The 21,485-nt window shown below is 40.7% G+C and overlaps 1 protein-coding gene across 8 annotated transcripts in view; it reads left to right on the top strand.

Annotated features, from left to right (window-relative positions):
- The window catches only part of PRR5L (proline rich 5 like), a 171,489-nt gene that overhangs the window by 124,522 nt on the left and 25,482 nt on the right, over positions 1–21,485 (top strand). For 7 of the 8 annotated variants that reach the window (XM_037840121.1, XM_037840122.1, XM_037840119.1 and 4 more), the window contains 2 exons: positions 11,969–12,026; positions 16,837–16,928. In XM_037840121.1, the coding sequence (XP_037696049.1) occupies positions 11,969–12,026; positions 16,837–16,928 (150 nt within the window). The remainder of the gene's footprint in view (positions 1–11,968; positions 12,027–16,836; positions 16,929–21,485) is intronic. The other variant, XM_037840125.1, reaches the window with a different exon arrangement.

The following is a 21,485-nucleotide window of genomic DNA, read 5'->3' as shown; positions in this document are numbered from 1 at the left end:
GTAAACTCATTAAGATAATCAGATGTCAGACATCAGTAAAAAATTACAAGCCATACGAAGAAACAGGAAGATATGACCCTGTCAAAGGAACATATTAAAAAGTCGGAGGAGACACAGAATTTGGAACAACTAATCAAAGATGTTCAAACAAATCTTCTAAATCAATTCAAGGAAACGAAGGGAAATATGGCCAAAAAGATAAAGGATATTAAGAAAATACTGGGTGAGCATAAAGTAGAATTTGAAAGCATGCAAACAAAAACAACTGAACTTATGGGAATGAAAGGCACAATGGACGAGATTAAAAATACACTAGAGGCATACAACAGCAGATTTGAACAGCAGAAGAAAGCATCAGTGAACTAGAAGGCAAGACATCCAGAATCATACAGACAGAACAGATAGAGAAAAGAATGAAAAAATTGATTAGGGTCTTAGGGAATTGAATGGCAGCATGAAGTGCACAAACATCTGAATCATGGATGTCCCAGAAGGAGAAGAGAAGGGAAAAGGGGCAGAAAGAATATTTGAAGAAATAATGGCCCCAAGTTTCCCAACTCTTAGGAAAGACTTAAATACATGTCCAAGAAGTGCAAAATACTCCAAACAGAATAAATCCTAATAGACCTTCCAAGACACATACTAATCAGAATGTCCAATGCCAAAGGTAAAGAGACAATTCTGAAAGCAGCAAGAAAAAGCAATTTGTCACATACCAGTGATCCATAATAAGACTAAATGCCAATTTCTCATCAGAAACCATGGAGGCAGGAAGGCAGTGATATTATATATTTAAGGTACTAAAAGAGAAAAACTGCCAGCCACGAATAAGCTATCCTTCAAAAATGAGGGAGAGTGTTCAAAGTATTCACAGAGAAACAGAAACTGAGAGTGTGCATCAATAAGAGACCTGCCCTACAAGAAATACTAAAGGGTGTTCTGCAGACTGAAAGGAAACTACAGTAGAGAGAGGCTTGAGGGAAAGTGTAGAAATGAAGATTGTCAATTACGGTAACTGAAAGTTTAAAAAGAGAGACAAAATCAAGATATGACATATAAAAGCCAAAGGGTAAAATGGTTGAAGCAGGTACTGCTTTTATAGTAATAACATTGAATGTTAATGGATTAAACTCCCCAGTCAAAAGATACAGATTGGCTGATTGGATTAAAAAAAATATGATCCATCTGTTTGCTGTCTATGAGCATTTGACCCAAGGACACAAATAGGTTGAAAGTGGGAGGTTGGAAAAAGATATTCCATGCAAACAGTAAACAGAAAAGCTAGGGTAGCTATACTAGTATCAGACAAAATTGACTTTTAATGGAAAACTGTTATAAGAGACAAAGAAAGGCACTATATATTAATAAAAAGGGCAATCCACCGAGAAGAAATAACCATCATAAATATTTATGCACATAACCAGGGTGCCCCAAAATGCATGAGGCAAAAACTGGCAAAACTGAAGGGAGAAACAGATGTCTTTACAATAATATTTGGAGACTTCAATACACCACTTTCATCAATAGATAGAACATCTAGATGGAAGAACAATAAGGAAAAAGAGAATTTGAATAATATGATAAATGAATTAGACCTAACAGACATATACAGAACATCACACCCCCAAACAGCAGGATATATGTTCTTCTCAACTACTTGTGGATCATTTTCCAGGACAGACCATATGTTGGGTCACAAAAAGGGGGTCTCAATAAATTTTTAAAGATTGAAATTATACAGAGCACTTTCTCTGACCATTATGGAATGAAGCTGGAAATCAATAACAAGCCAAGAACTGGAAAATTTGCAAATACATGGATGTTAAACAACACACTTAAGCAATCAGTGGGTCACAGAAGAAATTGCAAAAGAAATCAGTAAATATCATGAGACAAATGAAAATGAGAATACAACATATCAGACTTATGGGATGCAGTGGAGGCAGTGCTGAGAGGAAATTTATAGCCCTAAATGCTATAAAAAAGAAGAAAGAGCTAAAATCAAAGGCCTACCTGTACACCTGGAGGAACTAGAAAAAGAACAGAAAACTAATCCCAAAGCAAGCAGAAGGAAACAAAGATTAGATCAGAAATAAATGAAATTTAGAATTAAAAAAACAATAGAATCAACACAACCAAAAGTTGGTTATTTAAGAAGATCAATAAAATTGACAAACCATTAGCCAGACTGACAAAGAAAGAAAGAGAGAGAATGCAAATAAATAAAATGTGAAATGAGAAGGGGGACCTCATTACTGATGCCACAGAAATAAAAAGGATCATAAGAGGATACTGTGAACAACTGTATGCCAACAAATTAGAAAAGTTAGGTGAAATGGACAAATTCCTAGAAACACATGAACAACCTACACTGACTCTAGAAGAAATAGAAGACCTCAACAGACCAATTACAAGTAAAGAAATGGAATCAGTCGCCAAAAATCTCCCCGAAAAGAAAAGCCCGGGACCAACCAGATACGGCTTCACAAGTGAATTCTATCAATCATTCCAAGAAGAATTAGTACCAATCCTGCTCAAATTCTTCCAAAAAATGGAAGAGAAGAGAACACCACCTAGCTCATTCCATAAAGCCAACATTACCCTAATGCCAAAGCCAGATAAAGATACTACAAGAAAAGAAAATTACAGACCAATTTCTCTAATGAATATAGATGCAAGGATCCTCAACAAAATGCTTGCAAATTGAATTCAACAACACATAACAAGAATTATTCACCTTGTTGAAGTGGTTTTATCACAGGCATGCAAGGGTGGTTCAACACAAGGAAATCAATTAATGTAATACACCACATTAACAAATTGAAGGAGGAAAACCACATGATCATCTTGATGGATGCAGCAAAAACAGTTGATAAAAATTTAGCATATTTGCTTGATAAAAACACTTTGAATGATAAGAATAGAAGGAAGCTTCCTCTACATGATTAAGGACAATGGTGAAAAACTGAAAGCTTTCCCTCTAAGGTCTGGAACAAGAGAAGGATTATCACTGTCACCAGCGCTATTCAACACGGTGCCAGAAGTTCTAACAAGAGCAGTTAGGCATGAAAAAGAAATAAAAGACATCCAAATTGGAAAGGAAGAAGGAAAACTTTCACTATTTGCAAGTGACATGATCCTATGTATAGAAAGTCCCCAAAAATCTACAACTAAGCTACTAGAGCCAATAAAGAAGTTCAGCCAAGTGGCAGGATGCAAGATCAACACGCAAGAATCAGAAGTATGTCTGTACGTTAGTAATGAACAATCTCAGGAAGAAATCAAGAAAAAAATTCCATTTACAGTTGCAACTAAAAGAGTCAAATATCTAGGAATAAATTTAACCGAGGATGTAAATGACCTATACACAGAAAACTACAAAACATTGCTTAAAGAAATCAAAGAAGACCTAAATAACTAGAAGGATATTCTGTGTTCGTGGATTGGAAGACTAAATATTGTTAAGATGTCAATTCTACCCAAATTGATTGACAGATTCAATGTAATCCCAATCAAATTTCTAACAGCCTTCTTTGCAGAATTGGAAAAGCCAATTATCAAATTTATTTGGAAGGGTAAGGGGCCCCAAATAGCCAAAAACATCTTGGAAAAAAAAGAATGAAGATGGAGGACTCACTTCTTGACATTAAGGACATTACAGATCTACAGTGATCAAAACAGCAGGGTACTGGCATAAAGATAGATATATTGACTAATGGAATTGAATTGAGAGTTCAGAAATAGATCCTCATCTCTGTGGTCGATTGATATTTGACAAGATGGCCAAGTCCACCCAACTGGAACAGATTAGTCTCTTCAACAAATGGTGCTGGGATAACTGGATATTCACATCCAAAAGAATGAAAGAGGATCCCTATCTTACATCTTATTCAAAAATTAACTCAAAATGGATCAAAGTACTAAATAGAAGAGACATTACCGTAGGAGAAAATGTAGGGAACATCAAGATCTAGTATAGGTGGTAGTATCCTAGACCTTACATCCAAAGCACAAGCAGCAACAACAACAAAAAATATATAAATGGGACCTCCTCAAAATTAAAAACTTTTATGCTTCAAAGGACTTTGTCAAGAAAGTGAAAAGACAGCCTATTCAATGGGAGAAAATATATGGAAACCATATAGCTGATGAAATATGTACAGAAATATATAATGAAATCCTACAACTCAACAATAAAAAGTCAAACAGCCCAATTTAAAAAATGGGCAAAAGAGTTGAATAGACATATTGCTAAACAGGAAATTCAGATGACCATAAAGTACATGAAAAGATGCTCAGTATCACTAGCTGTTGGGGAAATGGAAATCAAAACCACAATGAGATATCATCTCACACGTACTAGAGTGGCCACTATTGAAAAACAAAGCTACAAATATTGGAGAGGATGTGGAGAAAGAGGAACACTCATTCACTGCTGGTTTGAATGTAAAATGGTACAGCCACTGTGGAAGACGGTTTGGCAGTTCCTAAGGAAGCTAAGTATAGAATTGCCATATGATCCGGCAATCTTGCTACTAAGTATGTACCCAGAAGAACTGAAAGCAGGGATGCAAACAGACATTTGCACGCCGATGTTTATAGCGGCATTGTTCACAACTGTCAAAAGATGGAAGCAACCCAAGTGTCCGTCAACAGATGAATGGATAAACAAAAGGTGGTATATATATACGACGGAAACTATTCCATCTTATTCAACAGTAAGAAGAAATGAACCTGGAGGACATTATGTTGTGTGAAATAAGTCAGATACAAAAGGACAGATTTTGTTATAATCTCACTAATACGAATTAAGTATAATAAGCAAACTCATAACGTTAGAATCTAGAATATAGGTTACCAGGAGATAGAATGGGTGTGGAGAATGGGGTGCTGATGCTTAATTTGTGTAGAATTCTTATTCAGGTTGATCATAAATGTTTGGAAATGGATGGAGGTGATGGTAGCACATTATTGTGAGTATAGCTAACAGCGCTGAGTTATGTGTGTGAATTAGGTTGAAAAGGGAAGTTTAAGGTCTTGTATGTTACTAGAAGGAAAGCTAGAGGATAAAAAATGAGACTGTATAACATCGTGAATCCTGTGGAGGACAATGTCCATGGTAAATAGTATAAATAAAAGAATGTTCTTTTATGAACTATAATAAATCTACATCACTATTACAAAGTGTTAATAATAGGGTGGTATATGGGGAAAAATACACCTAATGCAAACTATGGACTGTAGTTAGCAGTAATGTTTTAGTATTCTTTAAATATAAATAAATCTATAGAGACAGAATTAGATCTTTGGTTATGTAGGGCTGGGGAAGTATAGAGGGATTGAGAGGTGACTGCTAAGGGGCATGGGGGTTTTTCTTTGTGGAATAATGAAAATGTTCTAAAATTGATTGTGGTGATGAATGCACAACTCTGTGATTATACTATAAGCCACTGATTGTACACCTTGGATGGATTGTATGGTATGTGAATATATTTTAATAAAGCTGCTTAAAAAAATAAATAAATAAACCCTTTTGACCAGGCTGAAGCCTTACGGATGTCAGGTTGGTATATCCTTAGGTGAAGTGACCAACAGACAGGACTGGTTTCATCATTGGTGAAGCCAGTGCAAAATGAAAATGCAGCCCTGGCCAGAGTTTGAGTTTTGGAAGTCAGCTCTGCTTCGCATGGGCCCACTGCCACAACCCACAGGGGACAGGCATCCCCCCCACCCAAGGGACTGTGACCTTCATGCTGGGCCACTCTCAGTTCATAGTACTGGGGAGGGCAAGAGGTCCCCCTTGAGTCACTGCTGAACTCAGGTGCATGGTGCACGGTGCTGCCAGTCCAGGGTGACAATGCCACCACCACACCCCTCCCTAAGACCTTGTGGAGTGTATGCCTAGCTCCCACCCTCCCTACCTCCATGCTCAGTCCCCCACTGAAGGTGGAGGGCAACAACAGAATGCAGGCCATGCCCCCTACTGATGTGACTGGGTCACTGATCCGGGTGGAGAGTGACAGCAGTAGTGGGGCAGGTTGGGGAGGCTGGGGTAGGACTCAGATGCCAGGGAGAGGGAAGCTGGTGGTCAGAAACTTCTCTTGAAGAGGCGAGGGTTGGCAGGACCACAAGCAAGCCAAGGCTCTAAGCTACCAGTATGTGCTCCATCATCCCATTGGATTTCACTTACAAAATGCAAATTCCAAGATAAGGTTATTAAGAATTCAGGATGGCAACTGCAGAGCAGTAAACCCTAAGCACAGGGTCCCTTCTGTGCATGGGGTCCTCTGGAGTATGGGGTCCTGCTGACTGCATGGGCCACATGTCCCTGAAGCAGGCCAGGCCAGAAGAGACTGTTTAGCAACTCTGAGTACCAGTTGCAGATTCCCAAGAGAGAAGCTTATTGGCTCCATTTGAGACCCTGATGGGAGTGGGAGGCAGGAAACAGACCTTTCAGTGAAGCCAGAAGACACTGATTGTGGTCAAGTTGTTTGAGTGTGGTTGGTGGGACACAGCTCCATTGGGTAGATGAAGGGTGATTCCTCCAGGAAAGAAGGCTTTAGGCCGGGCTGGCACAAAAGATCCTTACTCTAATAGCATGTGCTGACTAAAAGAGGAGTAGTGGAGAGACTGTGCCTCACTCTTATGTATTTTTATTTATGATTTGGGAGAGGGAGACTTTATTTCTTGCCTCAGTTTATTCAACTGTAAAGTAAGAGCACAACCTACAAACTCTTTGGAGTGTAAGAATTTCAAGATGCTTTTGAAAGGGGCTTTACCTTCCTGGAAAAGTCTCCCTAAATATCATCTAAGTTGTGTGTGACCAAGTGATTTTTTTTTTTATTTCATTTTTTTTTATTAAATTCAGTTTTATGGAAATACATTCACACACCATACAATCATCCATGATATACAATCCACTGTCCACAGTATGATAACATAGTTATGCATTCATCACCACAGTCTATCTCTGAACATTTTCCTTACATCAGAAAGAACCAGAACAAGAATAAAAAATAAAAGTGAAAAAAGAACACCCAAATCATCCCCCCATCCCACCCCATTTGTCCTTTAGTTTTTATCCCCATTCCTCCACTCATCCATACACTAGATAAAGGGGGTGTGATCCACAAGGTCTTCACAATCACACTGTCACCCCTTGTAATCTACATTATTATATAATTGTCTTCAGGAGTCCAGACTGCTGAGTTGGAGTTTGGTAGTTTCAGGTATTTACTTCTAGCTATTCCAATACATTAAAGCCTAAGAGGTGTTATCTATATAGTGCATAAGAATGTCCACTAGAGTGACCTCTCGACTCCATTTGGAATCTCTCAGCCACTGAAACTATTTCGTCTCATTTTGCATCCCCCTTTTTGACCAAGTGATTTTGACCACAGGGTTGGGGAGAGGAGAGAATGACTAAGGCCCCTTCTAGGCCCAAGATTTTGTTATTCTTACTTCAGCCCAAGCTACAGAATTTGCGCACTGTGTATGAGAATTCTAAAAAGAATGTTTTCTTTTCCATTTCTCCATAATACAGGAATAACTCTTTTCCTTGAAAACATACAATTTTTTTCTTCTGTCTCCTTCTGGAAAGGAGAAGGAAGGAAAATCGGGCCATTTTTTAAAGCTTATCCTTTAAGATACAGGCAAAGTGGTTTTTATCAAATGAAACAAATATCAACAGATTTAGGGACCCTATAACAGTTCTGCTCTTAAAGATATTCTATCTTTTATCTTCACTTCTTAAAAGTCCAAAATACGTTTTAGCTTCAAAACAGGCAGAGTAGACATTCATCAAAGATTTATTAAGCACCAATCATGTATTAGTCACAATACTAGGAACCAGGTATATGAAAATAAGACATGATCCTTGCCCCAGGGACCTGAAATCTTAACCACTGTATGGTTTGAATTCATTATTATTCATTTTAATTCATGATGTAACCTGGACTAGGTTGTTATTTCTTTCAGTGCCTCAGTTCCCCACTCCTTTAAAATGCGATAATTATAGTGCTTGTACAGAATGATGAAAATGGTATCATAGAGGGATTCTGTATTAAATTTGGAGATATATCTTACAAACATGAAATTATGAAGGGTGTGCAAAGTTGCTTTGGAAGAAGACTAGAGACATCAGTGTTGATGTTAGCGATGGTGACGGAGAGTAATGGCACTCCAGAGCTCTTTCACAGAACGCTGAATGTTGGGGGATATTCTGAGAACCTCATCTGAACCAAATAAATGACAGGGCAGAGACCCCAGTGACATTCAAGTGGAGTGATTGCCACCTGGAAACACCTCAATAATATATTCATGTCCAGCTCATCTGTCACGAGATCTTGGTATCCTAAATTTGGTGCTGTGGTGTTTTCTTGTTTTCTGACCCAGAGGCTTCTGGGACTCATTTTCTTGGCTGGAAAGTAGAGAACATGATTAGAGTTTCACTTGCATTGCCTGTGTATTTCATAATTCTTTATGAAGGAATTGACTTTTTTTTTTTATTTTTTTTTATTTTTTAATTTTTTTTTTAATCATCATTTTATTGAGATATATTCACATACCATGCAGTCATACAAAACAAATTGTACTTTCGATTGTTTACAGTACCATTACATAGTTGTACATTCATCACCTAAATCAATCCCTGACACCTTCATTAGCACACACACAAAAATAACAAGAATAATAATTAGAGTGAAAAAGAGCAATTGAAGTAAAAAAGAACACTGGGTACCTTTGTCTGTTTGTTTCCTTCCCCTACTTTTCTACACATCCATCCATAAACTAGACAAAGTGGAGTTTGGTCCTTTTGGCTTTCCCAATCCCATTGTCACCCCTCATAAGCTACATTTTTATACAACTGTCTTCCAGATTCATGGGTTCTGGGTTGTAGTTTGATAGTTTCAGGTATCCACAACCAGCCACCCCAATTCTTTAGAACCTAAAAAGGGTTGTCTAAAGTGTGCGTAAGAGTGCCCACCAGAGTGATCTCTCGGCTCGTTTTGGAATCTCTCTGCCACTGAAGCTTATTTCATTTCCTTTCACATCCCCCTTTTGGTCAAGAAGATGTTCTCCGTCCCACGATGCCGGGTCTACATTCCTCCCCGGGAGTCATATTCTACGTTGCCAGGGAGATTCACTCCTCTGGGTGTCTGATCCCACGTAGGGGGGAGGGCAGTGATGTCACCTTTCAAGTTGGCTTAGCCAGAGAGAGAGGGCCACATCTGAGCAACAAAGAGGCATTCAGGAGGAGACTCTTAGGCACAAATATAGGGAGGCCTAGCCTCTCCTTTGCAGCAACCGTCTTCCCAAGGGTAAAACTTATGGTAGAGGGCTCAACCCATCAAACCACCAGTCCCCTATGTCTGTGGTCATGTTAGCAACCATGGAGGTGGGGTAGGCGAATACCCCTGCATTCTCCACAGGCTCCTCAAGGGGGCACTACATCTTTTTTTTTTTTCCTTGTTTTTCTTTTTTTTTTTTTTTAACTTTCCCTTCTTTTTTTAAATCAACTGTATGAAAAAAAAAGTTAAAAAGAAAACAAACATACAATAAAAGAACATTTCAAAGAGACCATAACAAGGGAGTAAGAAAAAGACAACTAACCTAAGATAACTGCTTAACTTCCAACATATTCCTACTTTACCCCAAGAAAGTTACATAATATAGCAACATTTCTGTGAACTTGTTCCTACTATATCCATCAGAAATTAACAGACCATAGTCATTTCTGGGCATCCCCAGAACGTTAAATAGCTTATCTGTTCTTCTTGGATTATTGTTCCCCCTTCCTTAATTGCTCTCTACTGCTAGTTCCCCTACATTCTACATTATAAACCATTTGTTTTACATTTTTCAAAGTTCACATTAGTGGTAGCATATAATATTTCTCTTTTTGTGCCTGGCTTATTTCGCTCAGCATTATGTCTTCAAGGTTCATCCATGTTGTCATATGTTTCACCAGATCGTTCCTTCTTACTGCCGCGTAGTAAGGAATTGACTTTAAAAAGAATTGGTATACTCCTATAAGGTATCACTCTAACTTTGATTTGGGGTTCCATCTACCATCTTGAAACTAAATGGTGGCCCGTTACTTTCTAAAATTAGGTCATATGTTGGGGATTGAATCATGTCCCCTCACAAAAGGCATGTTTAAGTCCCAACTCCTGGTCCTGGGGTGTGAACCCATTTGTAAATAAGACCTTTGAAGATGTCATTGGTTAAGGTGAGCCCAAAGTGAATGAGGGTGGGCTTTAATCTAACATGGCTGAGGCCCTTAGAAGCAAAGGAAATTGGACACAAAAAGAGAAGCTACGGGGAGCAGCCAGAAGCTGAAAGTCAATGGAACCTGGAGGAGAAAGGAGAAGATACCGCCATGTGCATGACCGTGTGACAGAAAAGCCAGGAACCTCAGAGATTGCTGCCAGCCAGAGGATACTGACCCCAGGAGGAAGCAAGCTTTCTAAGCTTTGAAACCGTGATCCAGTAAATTCCTGTTGTTAAGCCAACCCATTGTCTGGTATTTGTTTTTGCAGGTATAAAATGAATATAGTCATATTTCATGAATGTTAGCAAGGCTTATGAAATTTGAGTTGCAAGTGTGAGTCACAGAAATATGACAGTACATTGGAAAAAAATATGATAAATATATGTGATAAAGGCCCATTTATTACTGACTCCCTTTGCCTCCCACTCCTTTCGTGAAGACAGCTGGGCCAAGATAGCAACTATTACCATCATTATTACCACCACTAATTACTAAGAACATAAAAATACATAGTGACCTAGTGTGTTTGTATTTGTAATAGTATTTTGTAATTCTCACAAGAACTTTATGATATTGCTGCTATTTTGCTTGTTTTATAGTGGGGAACTTGAGACTCAGGGAAATTAAGTACAAGACTACACAACTAGAATGTGCCCCAACTGGGACTTGAACCCCTGTCTGATTCCCGGGTCCTTTCCATTGTGCTAGTCATGCCCTCTTCATTGTTGTAAAAGGGTTTTAGGGTTTTATTTATAAAGGAAAGTGCTGAGAAATCCTTTAGGTTTATTGTAAGATACCGACCCTTCCCCACATAAGCATTGGCCTTTGATAATCTAATAATCTGAGGTCAATGGGGAGACACCAGCCAACCCATCTTGCTCTCTGAACTTCTGTGGCTCACAAAGAGGCTGTTCTGCATCTTAGGGAACCAGCCCTTCACAGGGAGGAAGGGGTCTGGGTGGGAAGTCTTGCTGGAAGGCAGCAAAGTAAAGTGGAAAGAGCATGGCTTCTGGAGCCAGGAAGATCAGCTGTGTTTCCAGTGGGCAAGACTCCTTACAGACAATCAGTAAAGTGAGGATAATAGCACCAATCTGATAGAATTAGGAGGGTTGAATTAAATAGATGAAGGATATAAAGCCTCTGATACATGCAGAACACTCAACACTTTTTAGTTAAAATTGCAAAAGGACTTGACTCTCTCTTTCACACTTTTCTCACGTACTTGCTCATTGACAGACGTACGCACTGCTGCTTACTATTTTGCCCACAATCTCTTTCATGCTAGTGTGAGAAACTAAATTTATCCTTTTTAAAAAATCTATTATTTCTGCATAATTTCCCATTGCCTCAATATTCCCTTTTCTAAGTTGAGATCATTAAGGGCTTGAAGGACTTTGGGTGTGAACAATAGTGAATTCCGCCAAGCCTGTGGCATTGCTCTTCCCCTCGTTCGCGGGGTGGAGGTAGTGGTCGGGTTTGGCTCTGGTCTCCCACTTTTGCTGTGGGATGTTTCTCTGTCTTCTTGTGAGGCCTTGGCCTTCTGAGAGGACAAAAGGCTTCTTAAACTTTGGAGCAAGAGTCCTTGACATACAAGTGTCTAGAACTCTGTGCCCTCTCCCACTGGAAGCAGAAGAGGGTTTGTCACTCATGCTCTGAAATGGCCCAACTCCTGTGTTCTTTGTTCTCTTTTGGCAGAACCAGCTTCTTGCAAAAGGCCTGTTCTTTGTGGAGGAGAAGATCAAGCTGTGTGAAGGCAAGTACAAGGCAGCCCTCGTAGAATGGGCCTCTGTGACTCAGCCTTGGGTATTTGGACAGCTGAAATGCTTCTGTCCAAAAGTGGTAGGCTCCAAGTGAGTGATTAGTCCTGAAAGTTGCCTCTCCAGTCAGGTGGCTGCACTCCCATTTGGTTCAGCCAGTCACGGCAATGCAAGTCAGTACTGGTTTGAAAATGGAGTGGAATTTGGGTCGTTTCTTTGGAGACCTTGTTAAGAGAGGTCTTCAGGAGATGCCTGCTTGTGGTCTCCTTTGAAAGGGTTAAATTGTCCCCTGGATCTTGCCCTGCTCTTCTCTCTCATCTGATCCTATAGGCTATTTCCTATAGGCCTTTGTAATATTTCTCAGGGTCATGGAGGACAAGAGTCCTATCCATTTGGGGGACATTAGGCTAAGCAGGCATCCACTCAATGGGATATGATTTGATAGGCAAAGGGAAACTTCCTGGCCTTAAAAGATTTTACAGCCCAGTTGACAGGATAGCACAACATTGAATGGAGAAGTGAGATGGCACCAAAAGGCAAGAATAGGGCAACTCTACAACTTTGCCAGAGGCTACTCCTAGCTCCCAGGTCCTGATCTTAGCTGGCCACCTACTTGTTGAGTGACTCTTGGCTTCTCTGAGCCTCAGTTTTTATCATCTTTAAAATGATAAAACGGGATGAGGGGTTGTAGGGAGTATAAGGTATGTTCTTAGTATAGCACGATACCTAGCACATAGTAGGTGGGCACCTGGTACTTCCTTTGTATCCTCCTCAGCCTAATAACCTCTTTCTGTAAGTCAAACCTGCTTCTAGACCCAGTGTTAATAGGTTTTATACCATCTCCTTTTTTTTCTTGCATTCCCTGGGAAAGAAATTAGTGTCCAAAGAAAGTTCCAGTGCCTGACACAAATAATTACTTCCCAAACCTTTGGAAGAATAGATGTTAGAAAATTAACCTCTAAATATTTGAGAGTTGGCTGAACCTGTAGCCTTATTTCCTTTTAATATATCTATGCTCTGACTGCTTCAACCTTATACTAACTGCTTAACTCAAGGTCTTATTTTTAAATGACTTGCTTTGACCAGGAACTTGGCATGGTGGCTCTTTGCATTTTGTCATTAGGCTAGTATACAAGTGTGGACAATGGAGGTACCAGGTAAGGGAAGGGGTGTTTTCCCTGGCCACATTATATGTATTTAAGTCATTTGAGGAGTTATTAAATGCTCCTGGAATTGAGAAAAGTGGATTTATGAAGAAGGTAATGAGCAAAGCTGGAGATTCAAGTACCCTTAAAACGAGAAGTTGAGTGTCTCTTACCCAAGTGACATTCAACATAGGTGTATTTGGAGTGAAAATGCAGAAACAGAGCTAGATGGGATGAGCAAAGGTCATGCAAGATTCTGTGCCTCTGCCCCAAGGAGAGATGAAAAAGCACAGCCTGGAGATCCTGTTCTCTCTGGGTCCCCTGTAGTCCCTGGGTTATGGATCTCAGGGCCCTTTCTGTACGGTGAAGGGGCAGGTGGGGATCTGTTAACCAGTTCATCTTTAATCAGAACATCTCTACTTTTTTATTGCATGTATTATAACTCCAAGCAAGATTTTATTTGGAAAAAGGGATTCCTTTGTCAAAAAACAAAGTTTGGGAATAACTGGTATGACATATCCTTCTATCACTGGACAAACTTCACTTTATTTATGTATTTGCTTATTTATGTAAGCCCTACCCTTATTGCTGCAGAAGGGTCTGGTGGTGGCAGCTCATTTCCATCTGTTGCTCTCTTGTGACCGGGAGAATATTATCTTCAGTAATCTTTCCTAGAGCTTTCATGACCTTGAATTTTTTTTTAATTATTTCTCTTTTTTTTTTAATTTTATTGAGATATATTCAAAAACCATACACTCATCCACAGTGTACAGTCAATTGTTCACAGTACCATTATATAGTTGTGCATTCATCACCACAATTTTTGAACATTCTCATTACCACACACAAAAAAGAATAAGAATAAAAATTAAAGTGAAAGAGAACATTAGAACAATCCCATATCCCCATCCCTCATTATTCATTTACTTTTTATTCTCATTTTTCTACTCATCTGTCCGTACACTGGATAAAGGGAGGAGGAGCCACAAAATTTTCATAACCACACGGTTGTGACCTTAACTTTTAGAATGTTTCTTCTACCCATTCTAGATACTGCTGGTGATTTAAACTTTGTGATGCTTTAGAGAACAAATTTGTACAAGATAGCAATCTAGAACCTTCCATCCAAACCCTCTTCATCTTTGCAAGGAGTTAAGTCCTTGGCTTGTGGATTGTCCCTGGAGGTGAAGTCACCTCCTTCCTTTAACTCATCTCTTCCCCAGAGCTACCTGTTTTGTTAGCCTGTGTCTCTGATGTTCTCCTCTGAATCCTTTCCAAAACCTCCAGTACTCTCTGAGGTTTGCAGCCAGCAATTAGACGCGGGTTCCCAGGAGGCACCTCACTGCTGGTGATGAGCCTTCCGTGATCGCAGCAAAGAGTAGCAAGTGGGCACTGCAGGATTCTCCTCTCTTTCTTTGCCTTCAGGTTGGGAAGGCCTCTGCTTGTCTCTGTGATGGACAGCTCAGGATGAGGGCCATTGGGAAAGGAGCTGGAATAGCCTTTTTCCCTCTGGGATACACTGTCTGGGTATTAAGGTTCACCTTGGTTTTAGGAATGAGGTGACCTAACATTCCAGATGGTCCTTTTGACTCCCTTTGTACGGTGTAGCATAGCCTACATTGTGAAAAGAGGATGATGATTAATTCGTTCAACCACCATTTATTGATCAGGGTGTTTGCTAGGTGCTGGGAACACGGTGAGCAAAACCATCATAGAATTACAGACCCTCACAGAGCTCACAACCTGGCAGTGGAGACAGATATTAATCCAGTCCTCACCAAATATAAGTGCAGCCAGGACAAGTCCTAAGTATAGAATCCCTAGTAGGGGAATTTGAACAATGGCAGAAAGACTTTTCAGTGGAAGTGATGCTCAAGCAGAAATTAGAAAGATATACAGCAGTAAGTTAGGCAAAGAGGGGAAGCAAATAGCAGTCTGGGCAGATGGAATAGCCCATGCAAAGGCCCTGTGGTATGAGATTCACAGTGAGTTTGAGGGACTGAAATAAAACCCATGTGGTTAGACTCCAAAGGTTGTGGGGAATAGAAAAGAGGATGAAGACACTGAAGGCTGCAGACTCTCCTGGGCCATGTAGGCCATGCTGCAAAGATTTGCTTCATTCTAAGGGCAAAGAAAAATATTCAAGCTAACTATTAAGTCCTTCTCTATACTGTCCCCTATTTGGGTTAAATGGTAACCTCTTTCCATTCATCAGCCCCAGCGTTTGTAAAATCTATACACTTGGTACTTGACATTCATTCATTCAACAAAGATTTTTAAAAATCTATTTATTGATGGGTCTGGTACTATGCTAAGCACCAGAAAGATAATGGTTTTAAAAAAAAGAGAGAGAGAGAAATACGATGGTGAGCTGGAAAGACAGGGCCCATACCCTCATTCACTCCCTTTCTACTGGAGGAGACGAAGCAAATAAGGGATTCCAACAAAGGGAAGTGAAGGGTGCTATGGATTTGCATTCTTCCCCAGTATATTTACTCTGACCTTTCAGAATTTGCAGGTCTTTTGGTTCTTCTAGCCGCTAGTCATGCCTTTGTTCTTTTCTCTCTCCCCAGCCACTGCTTTTGTTGTTCATTAAATTAATAGAAGACGCTAAATGATTCTTTCAAGACTTGTTCAGTGGAACTGGCAGTGTTTTGTCAAATGCATCTCTGATCTTGGCTGACCCAGTTTCTTTGTCTCCAGTGAGCAAAGATGGTGCCCAATTGGCTCTGTTATCTAGGTCATTAAATAGCAACTGCTATGCCAGCTCCCTTTTTGCCAATGCCCACCTTTCCTGCAAGTACTTGCGTAGCCTTCCAGTGGCATTGGGTGACCCATGTACAGCTGGCCTGGGGGTGGTACCTGGCCATAGCTCAAGCTTCTTGATCCCAGGGTGAATGGGCACAGAGTCAGGGGGTGGGTCCTGTGCTTTGCAGGTGACCCCTTCCAAGAATGCCACCCTCCCTGTTATTGCAAAGCAGTGGGCAGAGGTGGTACTTTCCAGGTCTTCTTTCCATCTCTCTCCACTGACAGCTCAAACCCAGAATAAAGCCAGTGTCTTAGTGATTTGAAAAACAAAATAGTATGTAGCTGTGCACATGATCTCCAAGATTGGGTTGGTCAAGAGCATGGGTTGTGGAATCCCAACTCTGACTGCCTTCTAGCTATGTGATGTTGGGCCAGTTACTTGGCCTCTCTGAGCCTGTGCAATGGGAATTGTAGAGCCTCTCATTAAATGTCTTATAAGTAAGCAGTTTAGCACAGTGTCTGGTAATGTAGTAACCATTCACTTGATGATAGCAATTCTCATGTGGTTTGAAAATTTCAGCTCCCGTTTCTGGATTGGGATATAGAAAGGTAATGAGCTCTCCTCCCTCTACCCGCCCCTCACATTTCAAGTGCTAGTAGTGAAATGTAGCTTGGATCCCTACCTGAATCGTAGACCAGATGTATTTCTGCTCTGAGAATTTCTGGTGATCTTAGCCAGGGAAGGCGACTTTTACCACCACACCCCTTCCCTGGGCTTCAGCAACTCTTGGCTGCAAGTTTTCCAGCATGTGTACCTTTATATTTCAGATGGAGCTATCTTTCAGCCTCTCCTGCAAGTAATGACAAGTTCTTTTCTTTCTTTCTCCCCTCCCGTCTTCTCGCCCTCGTGTAGGTGAAAATCTCATTGAGGTTCTGGCTGAAGTCTGGGACCACTTCTTCACTGAGACTCTCCCCACCCTGCAGGCAATATTTTATCCAGTTCAGGTCAGTCTCATTGGGGAACGACCTTCTGCTGGCCTCGGCAATCTGTCTTATTTCTTGATCTTTGCAACCTGGGACCTCTTGGTGAAGGGGGAAGATCCTGGAGATTGGGTGCTGTGAGTTGCTTAAAGACTTGGGAGATATTTTGAGGGGTCTGGGATCTATATTTAGCACCCAGCTTCCAGCGAAGAAGAGTGGCTACATAACTGGCAGTTTGTAGGCTCTTGTTACCCTCTTGGTTCTGAGTATGTCTTTATGTTCTTGGAATGGTTTGTGTTTTTTTCTTATTTTACAGAAGTAGAGAAGATGGTGGAAGGAGATGGTTTTTTTTTTTCCTTTCTCTCTCTCTCCGTCTCTGTCTCTCTCTTTCTATCTTTTTTGAAAGCACAATTTTTAAGCAAGTTTCCCTTTGAGAAAGAAATAATATTCCTTCCCCTCCATGAGGGATCCTCGAAGACAGGAAGCCACGTGATATAGGAGAAAGAGCACCAGACAAGGAACCTGTAGACTTGGTTTCAGGAGCATGGGTTTGAGCAAATTCATTTAACTTCTCTGGGTGTAGCTCTATTTCATCTCTTGCAAAATGGGGAATTTAGAATAGGAGACCAGTGACATCTCTTCAGGTCCCAGTATTTTTATTTTGTGACCTCTGCTCATTTTACTATTTTTACTGATTTCCTTCTAGTTGAGAAAGGGAGGAAGATATGTCTGTCTCACACACACTGACTCTGCAGTGTGCTCACTATCCCACTGCTTCTACCAGAATTAAGACTTTATGTGTAATAGGGCTTGTTAAAGTGTGGTATTAGGACACAGAACAGTAACACAATGTTAAGCAATGGTGGGAATTACCATATATCAGAGGTAAGGACAGACGGGCTTTCTTTGGTCTGAATGGTCTTTTAAGGGAATATGAAATCTTTTAAAAATAAGTCAAATATTTTTAAATTGGGAGATTAGACCTAAAGATCCCATTTCCTATGTCAGGCCTTCCCCTAACATTTGCAGTATGAGAGTACTGATAGAGGCCTCTGGTCTGCCGTACCAAAGTACCACATACCAATGGCTTAGAACAATCAAAATGTATTGTCTCATAATTCTGGAGGCTAGAAACCCAAAAGGAGTTGGAAGGGCCGGGTTCCTCTGAGGTCTGCAGGGAAGAATCGGTTCTGTGCCTCTCTCTTGGCTTCTGGCCATGGCCGGCAATCCTTAGGCTTCAGTCTCTGCTTCAGTTGTCACATGGCGTTCTCCCTCCTGTGTCTGTCTGTCTGTGTGCAGTGGTCTCCTTCTTATAAGGACAGCAGTCATGTTGGAGGAGAGCCCACTCTAATTCAATTTGGCTTCATCTTAACTAATAACCTCTTCAGAGACCCTATTTCCAAATGAGGTCACATTCTCAGGACCAGGGTTAAGACCTGAACATGTCTTTTTGGAAGACAAATTCAACCCATAACACATCCCATCCTGAGCTCCATCCTGCACCCCTCAAGAGGTTTTATGGCACTTACATGGACCATCTAGCCCCTGCACCCACAAATCTTCCCCTTCTCTTCAAGTCACCCTTCAGCCAGTAGCAGTCTTCTCTTAGGAAGACAGACCTGAGGGATAGAGTTTAGCAAATAAAATACAGGGTGCTCAGTTAAATTTGAATTTCACATAAACCACAAATAATGCAATATTTGGGACATACTTATGCTAAAAAGTTATTCAAATTTAACTGGGTACTCTGTGTTTAGTCTGGCAACCCTTCAGTGGGAGGGGGAAGCAGAATGTCCTGGGTGTTTTTTTAGGGTCATTTGGGCAGGGAGTTCCAGCATCCAGGCACCCAAAATGGGTATAGAATGGGTAGTGTGGGATCTCGGTAGGCATTTTCCTATAAGGTAGTGGAGGACCAAGAGGCACCCTCTAAATCTCAAACCTAGGGAGGAGCCCAGATGTTTGAGTCTATGGATGCTAATGTTCTGCTTCTCTTGAAAAACTGTAGTATCTAACAACAACTGATTTTGCCCCTATGCCCCCTCCCTACTTGAATTGTGCTTCTGCTCTCTGGTTTGCCAAAGCCCCCTCCTGGCAGGCTTCTCGAAATCTTTCCCTGCCAACTTCTAAGGGCGTTAGAGTGCAACCCCGTTTTTATACAGTTAGCTGAGATTGGGCCTGGGCAAGATAAAGGACGGGAATATTCAGAGGGGATGGATGATCGATCGTGGCTCATGAGCACCAAGGGCACTGAGTTCCCAAGGAGGCAAACTGCCTGCTTCCCTCTTTGTGTTCCGGGCTCACCCAAGCTCACATACTCATGTTTTTATGAATAAATCCTCTTTACTTGCACTCTTTCTTTGTGCTTAGCCTAGAGAAGCTAGGCTGTACTTTGGGTAATATGGATGTGAATTTTTAATTATTTTAGAGGAAGGAGGTTGAGGGGAAATGGGCTTGTTTTTGTTATGCTTTTTTCCCCAGCCTAAAACAAGAATTAAAAAAAAAAGCTGATTCTGGTTAGGTATGAATTCCTTTCCTAATATTAAGTGCTGAAGAAACAGCTAGGCCTGTGACAAGTCAGGACCATGGTTAATGTTCCCAAATAACCTCTAAGAAAGGAAAGATTAACTCACTGATATGGCAGGTTGGTATAAACTGGGTGCTCCACACCACCCTCCCATAAAACTATTTTCTGCCTGCATCAGAGACCAGATTTTGCAGATGGAAAAGGTCTTTATGGCTTTGGTGGCTAGTGAGGGGTTTTCAAAGATAAAGCACTGTATTGTGATGGGATTACTGATGTGGGATATTGGAGCCAGTTTTAATATGAAGGTTTGTACCATGTTGCTATCTCAGGCCTGGTTCATCGTGCCTTTGAACACAGAGGCACCAGATACCTTTCAGCAGACCCCTTTGGTCTTTTAGAAACCCAGGCCTTTCCTGTGGGCATGTAATATTTAATGCTGCGCTAGGAAGCCCCAAAGGCAAAATTTTCATCTTTCCTCAGGTAAATACTATAACTACCCAGGTCTAGTCTATATTGAAATAGCCGCAGGCATTTCACATGAAGAGGTGATGCAGCAGATTAATCTGGGGAAGTGGGAAGGGGGACGCCAGCACCCAAGAAGAACAGAGTGGTTCAGAGCATGAACCTCAGAGTTAGGCTGTCCTGGGTTGAAATCCTCACTCTGCCACTTAACGCCTTAGGAACCTTGGGAAGATAACCTTACCTCTCTGAGCCTCAGGTTTTGTCTATCAAATAATATGTACTTCACAGGGATATTAAGGAGATTAAAAATAGTTGCTATCATCATCAATATCATTATCATTATAATCCTCTGTGTAATAAAAAGGTGTTGAAATCCCAGATGATGACCCAGTTGTTTCGATCTACGTTTCACATGTTATGGGCTGAGCAGATGGATTTGGAATGGGTTACTCTTGAGTGCTGGCCATATGCCTGGCACTAAACAATAAAGCATTGGGACAGTCCCTTAGAGTTGCCTAAGTTGGGGTACGTTCTGAATTTTCTGTATCATTCTACTTGAAAAAAAAATCCTCTGCATTGGTGTGAGGAAGTAGGTTCTCTAGAGACATACACTGCAAGCAGCAGTTGATGCAGTCTTTTTGGAGGGTGTTATGGATTGGAGTCATATCCCCCACAAAGTCATGTTCAAGTCATAATCCCCGTTCCTGTGGATGTGAACACGTTTGTAAATAGGATCTTTGAAGATGTTGTAAATTTAGGTGAGGTCAAGCTGAATCAGGGTGGACCTTAATACAATAGGACTGGAGTCTTTATGGAAGCAGAGGAAATTTGGATACAAAAAGTAGGAGGCAGGAGGAGACAGGATGGGAGGGAGATAGCCACGTGAGGGAGGCAGAGGCTGAGTTATGGATCATCGGCAAGCCACCACCAATGCTGCAGACATCAGAAAAAGCGTAATCCTGCCAACACCTTGATTTTTGGACATCTAGCCTCCAGAACTGTGGGACGATAAATTCCTTTTGTTTAAGTCCACTAGTCTGTGGTACTTTGTTACAGCAACCCTGGGAAACCAAGACAGAGGGCAACATGGCAATATCTATAAGACATTTGGAAAGCATATTTTGATCCAGCAATTTTGCTTTGAGGGGGTTTAATCTAGATACACAGAGAGACGTGGAGGAACATGTTTTTTACAGCATTATTTGTAGGGTTAAAAATGAAGGTATTTTGGTTGGGAGATGGTTGGTGAAATAAACATGGAATATTATGCAGCCTTAAAGAAGAGTAAAGCAGATCAATTTATACTGGTGTGAAGAGATGTCCAAAGTATTGTAAGCAAACAAAAGCAAGTTGCAGGACAGTAGGAAGTGTATAGTCTGTCTGTGTGTTTAAAGGGTTATGTGTGTGATATTATATGCATAGAAACTTTCTGGAATAATCTAGAGTGTGAATAAGAAACTTTAAGAGTGGCTATCTGTATGGAGTGAGAATAAGAGATGAGGGAAAGAGGATGTATGTTCACTTCAAGCTCTTCTTGTTTTAATCTTTTCCTATGAATATCTATTATTTTATAATTTAAAAAACAAAACCAGAAA

The sequence above is a fragment of the Choloepus didactylus genome, chromosome 6 (assembly GCF_015220235.1).
Source record: "Choloepus didactylus isolate mChoDid1 chromosome 6, mChoDid1.pri, whole genome shotgun sequence".
Classification (NCBI taxonomy): Eukaryota; Metazoa; Chordata; class Mammalia; order Pilosa; family Megalonychidae; genus Choloepus; species Choloepus didactylus.
The sequence above is the reverse complement of the archived record's forward strand: the minus strand, read 5'-3'. Positions and strand labels throughout refer to the sequence as shown.